The sequence below is a fragment of the Protopterus annectens genome, chromosome 8.part0, assembly GCF_019279795.1.
Source record: "Protopterus annectens isolate FY-2018-M chromosome 8.part0, PAN1.0, whole genome shotgun sequence".
Classification (NCBI taxonomy): domain Eukaryota; kingdom Metazoa; phylum Chordata; order Ceratodontiformes; family Protopteridae; genus Protopterus; species Protopterus annectens.
In genome coordinates this window covers 902,250,765-902,256,764 of record NC_056741.1, presented here as the reverse complement: position 1 = coordinate 902,256,764, position 6,000 = coordinate 902,250,765, and the positions used below count along the sequence as shown (strand labels likewise).

At 40.9% G+C, this 6,000-nt stretch overlaps 1 protein-coding gene across 1 annotated transcript in view; it reads right to left on the bottom strand.

The window, feature by feature from the left end:
* Window positions 1-6,000, bottom strand: part of KMT2B (lysine methyltransferase 2B) — a gene marked incomplete in the record, with an annotated part of 4,527,268 nt that overhangs the window by 1,717,132 nt on the left and 2,804,136 nt on the right. The window contains 1 exon segment of the mRNA XM_044079325.1: window positions 4,427-4,544. Coding sequence (XP_043935260.1) covers window positions 4,427-4,544 — 118 coding nt within the window.

Here is a 6,000-nt window from a genome sequence, read left to right as displayed (position 1 = left end):
CAGCTGCATGCGATAAATCCTGCATTTCTTTAAAATTAGGAGGATCTGATTCTGTAAGCATTTTTTGTTTTAACTTGGACAGTAAAAATTGCTGATATTTTAGCATGTGAAACTGGCAATTTAAGGCTCTCATTGCTAAAGTTGCAGACGTATATACTTTCTTTCCCCATCTGTCTAATGCTCTGGAATCTCTGTCAGAGGGAACTGGATTCTTGGCTGATGAGGCCTTAACTCCTTTGGGTCCCTGAGAAATAGTTTCAGGGTCAGCTACAGGGCTTTTATACAGAAATTTATGAGAGTCAGGGACTCTGTAGTATATGTCAGGTTTAACAGGGGCTGGAGGTAAGGAATCAGGATTTAAGCTGGATTCAGTATACACATCATCCACAATCTCTAACACTGGCGGAATAGCAAGGGGTCTGTGTTGAGGTAATAAAAGGAAGTCTCTGAGCCTTTTCTTGGATTCTGAGTAATCCTGGCCTTCCCAGTGGAAATGCTCCCTCATGGTATGTAGGGTTTCCCCAAAGGAGTAGTCCTCAGGCGGTGAGGCTGATGGAATTGATTCCTCAGCATCAGAATCCTCAGCATCAGAATCCTCATAAGGGGTAGTGAGTATCCTAGGTCTGAGGATGAATCAGAAGAGATGGACACCTGGTCGGATGAGTCATAGTCTGGATCCTGTCTAGGCCTTTTATTAGGAGGGGGATGTGACCCCCTGATCAGAGTGATTAGGTCTTCGGCCATTTTGAGCATTTGTTTCTTAGGCATGGAGGCCTGCCCTGGAGAATGCTGTATTTGTTTCTTTGATTTTAAATGAGGCTTAGACTTAGCTGAGGGTTTAATGCTTAACTGAGTAGGTCTGAAGACACCCTCTGAAGCTATGAGTTGCTCAGCTACTTCTGGATCCCTCTGAAAGGTTAGTCTCGGTAGGCTGAATAAGTTGTGCGTCCGAAGGCCCAGCCATTTCCCACATGGGAGTCAGAGGCGGCCTGTGGTCCTACAGAAGCGGTCGTCAGGGGCTGTGAAGGTGCCTCGCTGAGAACCGGAGACTGGCCTAGAAGAGGCTTCGTCGTCAGTTTTGGGCTTCGGATGCCTATCCTCCTCTTTGCGCTTTTTGAGTATTCCGGTCGTCGGAAGTTCCGACGGCATGGTATAATTGAATTTTCTACCAAAATAATGTCGGGCAAAATCAAACAGACGCTTAATAGTGCACTTGTTAAACCTAGCACAAAATCGACAACCAGTGACGACGTGGTCTGGGCCTAGGCATGGGATGCAATAGGAATGGAAATCCTTATGAGATATTTGCTTCCCACAAGAAATACAGTTATTAACTTTTACTGACATCGGTCTGAGGCAAGAAAACGTTTCCCCAACGGGGTACTTAGCTTTGTAGAAGACTTCGGTTCTGGATTCGGAATGTAAATCTCAGGAGACAGCCAACCGGCACTTGCGAACTGCTTTTGCTTTTGGCACCATGCGGCAAGAAAGATTTGATCCACTTTCCATTCATGAGGGTCTACCCTTGTCCTGCTCAACTTGTCTGCCTCAAAATTTTGCTGCGATGGAATGTAGGATGCCTGTAGAGAAACTGATGTGAAGCTATGTCACAAGCTAACATGCGTAGTCTTGCAGAGGGAATATAACCTGCCCCCCCCCCCAAACTTGTTCATGTACCATATGACTGTGGTATTGTTTGTAAGAAGCTGAAAAGGTCCTGGTGACCAAAGATGATTTAGACAGTTGAGTGTCTTGAATCAAGGCAATACTCACTCTTACATTTATGTGCTTGCATCTGGCCTTGGTGTCCTACACTCCCTGCGCTTTTATCCCTCTTGAAACTTCTCCCGGAGCAAAGTCCAAGACTTCTGCAGTGACGGACTGCTTTGGAACAGGGAAGCAGAGACGGACTCTTAGATTTAGGGATATCTGTCATCTCTAGCAAATAATCTGTCTTTTAACAAACCTCAGCACTGGGATCTGAAAAGACAAGGAGTGGGGGTGCTGAGATGAGAGACTCCAGATACCACTCTATCTCATGTGGAGTCTTGCCACAGGTATCATGAGAATCGGAGAGGCCATGAGACCTAAAATCCTGAGGTACTCCCTCATAGTGACAGAAATCTGAGTGGAAAACTCTAGATATACATGCATTTTTCCCAGTGAAGAAAAGCTCTTTGAACTGTGGAGTCTAGTTGATGTCTATGAAACACAATCCTATCGGGAGTCAAAAAAGTCTTTAGAATGTTCTCTTGGAATTCTTACTTGTGTAAGACACATTTCACCCGAGAGAGATTTGTGACACTTTTTTTTTTTTTTTTCAAAACTGCAAAGATTAGCTTAGCAAGCCATCTAAATATAGAAAAATGTGGATACCCTGTAGCCTGTAATGAGCTATAACTGGAGCTAGATACTTTGTGAACACTCTTGGTCCAGTGGATAGTCCAAAGGGTAAGTAAGAGAACTGAAGTCATCAGACACCCTTAACACCTAAAATCAGGATGAATAGGAATGTGATGAGCATTTTTTTTTTTAACTCTACTGTTATCATGAAACTTGAAAGAGGAAGAAGCGGTAACAAGTTGTCAAGTGACATCATTCTGAATTTGGGCACTATCACAAACAGGTTTAGGAAAGAAAGAACCAGAACTGGTCTCAAAGCATCTTCTTTCTCCAACAGTAAAAACATCCTTGAATAAAACCCCTTTCCTACCCACAATTCTGACAAAACAGGGAAGCCTTCCCTGTACGCTCTCTCAGGACTGAAACGAGTGGCTCTCCCTTGTCCACTGAGGGTATCCCAACAACCACAGAGGACATGGCCATCCCCTGGTCCATAGTGTCTGAAGGTGCTAAACCAGAGGGAAACAGAGTAAAAGATGAGTTAGTCTGAGGTACAATTAATGGCCATAGCAGAGTCACAAGTAGATGAGGCAAACTGCTAAACTGCTGTGACGGCAAAGGCTGTTTGCTTATCTTTCTCTTTTTTATGGCTGGAAGATGGATCGACTGTGGGATTTAATTTTTTTGTAAAAACAAGTGTCTTTAAAAGTAATTTTTTTCATAGAGTAAAAAGCACTCAACACTATGTGAACCCCACAAAGTAAAATAAATTTCTCCACAGAAAAAAAATGTTTTTCAGTGGCTTTAAACAACTTTTAAACTGACAGGAAAAAGAGCAAAATTTTCTGTAGTCATATGAGTAGGTTTATGTGAAAACAGCTGGCCTGTGGCTAAAGCCTGCTTAATCTAACTTTGACAGCTGCTTTCTGGCACAGTCTCAACACAAGACATAACATAGCATCATCTGCCTCATCCTTGGCTCGGTCTTCACATTCTACCTCCCAAACAGGCACCTTAGATCTGAAAACCAGCAACTCCTTCTGATTCACAAGCTAAGCCAGTCTCCCGGCCAACTCCTCTTCTCTTACTCCATAACCAAAAATTGGAATACTCTTCCCAACTAACTACTGGAGCAACCCAAAATCCTGTTAATTTCAAAATTTCTCTACACATACATACCCATCTTCCATCTGGAAGTGCTCCTGTACTCAGACCCACTCAGAACCTAGCTGTACTAACATCTTTTCTCCCTACTGTGTTCCCTAAAATTCCTCCATGCAACAAGCATCTCTAAAAAGTCTTGGTAATCTGTCACTGCTTTTGTCTGATTACTGAACTGCAAACTAGATCTCACATTTGTCTAAAAATTGTATATTCCAATATATAATGGTAATCTGTCACTTCCATTTGTCTAACTACTGAGTTGCCAGCTGTTTCATATTTGTAATCTATCTTGTATGATAATAGTACATTACATCTAGATAATCCTGATTTCTATTGTACCATGGAGCTTTTCTCCCCAGGCCTCCACTGAAATAGGGCTCTGTTCGGCCCAATGTACTTCCCCGGTAGACAAACTGCAAATAAGCAGTATTATGGACGACGCAGTGGTGCAGCGGTAGCACTGTCACCTCACAGCAAGAGGTTCTCCGGTTCGATTCTTGGCTGGGGTGCCTTCTGTGTGGAGTCTGCATGTCCTCCCTGCGTTTGTGTGGGTTTCCTCCGGGTGCTCCAATTTCCTTCCACGTTACAAAGACATGCATCTGGAGCCTTTCTCCCCAGGCCTCTGCTGAAAGTTGGCTTTGTTCCAAGTCGGACTTTCCCGGTTAACAAATGTTAACTAAAATAAATAAAATAAGCAAGTAAATAAACAAACTCTACTGCTTGAACTCAGAAGGAAAAACCCAGCTAGTACATTTGACTGTAACACTAACCTAGTAACTAAATTCTGCAAAGGAACCAATGCACAACGCTGTCTTACAGGGGACAGGCATGAAGTAAAATTAAATTAAATTACATTAAATCTTGTAAATAGGACAAAATACAAAAATAAGTATAATAAATGTGTTAACAATACACATACCTATCATCATGTTAATGCTGTCTGGCTCTAGACCAGTCAAAAACTTCCTTCTTAAATTGATTCCTTCAAAGTCAACGTATATTCTTCTTAGTACCTCAAAACCATCTGGTGGAACAGTCTAATGAAAAAGACAAAACAAACAAAAAAAAAAAAATTAATAATGGCAACAAATCAATACTTTTTCTATCGCATCATCATCAAAGGGCAAGACATGCAGCTTCCTAGGCTGAATTGCAATGAATGATTTTGCTGAATCTCTACAAGAGTTTAGTTCAGTTACTAGCCCGTGGAAATTAAGTGCTTGCAACCTGATAAGTCGGCTAGATCGGGTAGAAGCAAGCCCTATTTTTCTATTAGGATAGCCATGCATACAGGCAAAAACAATGAGATTCCTTCACAGTATGTGGACGTAACAATGCCGTATTCTTCTGACATTAGTTTGATACGAGATGTTTTTTTGCAAAAATTGGCAATTTTAGCTACAGATGATAATGTAAGGGATACTGTCGGTCCCCAACAAAAACTTTTCTTAATAAACAACAAATCCCTGAAACTTATGTTACATTACAAGGATAATAGCTCTACGCTCAGTAATCAAAATGATATGCAATGGCTGTGGGAAATGTACTACTTGCTTATATACTGACAGCAACAATCTTTTTATTCATCCTACTACATTGAAAGAGTTGAGGTTTAATGTTTTTGCTGAATGCAATACTCAACAGTTTACCTAGCTAAATGTGGAGCCTGCAACTCCTTTTATGTAGGCAAGACAGATTACTTAAAAGAGCATATATGGGAACATATTTATTGTATTAGGCAACCTGTTGAGAGGAATACCTTGGCAAGACATATTAACTTATGTAAAAATAAAAAGGCGTTGCGGCTAGAGAGTAAAAACATACTTTAATTTACAATGACGTAACAAAAATAGGTGCTTTTGAGGTTGCCCTCTTCTTCAGACCTTAATAAAACAAACTTGCATGTTAAAAGTTTAACTGACATGAGAAAGTTTAAATACAAATGACAGCCAATAAAAACACACATTTGCTAATGAGGCAAACCTCGCTTTCTTAAAAGAGGTTTTAAGGAGACAGCACTGTTCAGGCCAGGTGGAACATAAGCTTTAAAATCAACAATCCATCTTAGCTCGATGTACTCCGTTTCATTACATAAGTCTCCCTTCTCTAACTCTTATTAATTTTTTGTAAAACCAAAAACTTAAAATTATGATCCATACACCACACTCAGATACACGTTTGGCCAGTGCATTTGTCAGTTTATTATTACGTATGTCATTCAGCATATGGTTGTCTTGATAGAAGCCACTACACAAATTGCATGTAGCCAGATATACTATGTTTTTGGTGCAACAGTCTGCATAAAAAGAAAACTCTACTGGCTTAGAAGACAGTGGGTGCATAACTATGCAAATTAGCCATATGTTGCAACAAGCTTTACAGGCCCTGCAGACATATGTCCCCTTACGCTGTGGGGCAAATCGTTCATTCGTTCTATTGTGCTTGTAACATAGGCATTGTTTCAAGTTCCTGCTATTCTTAAAACTGAATTTG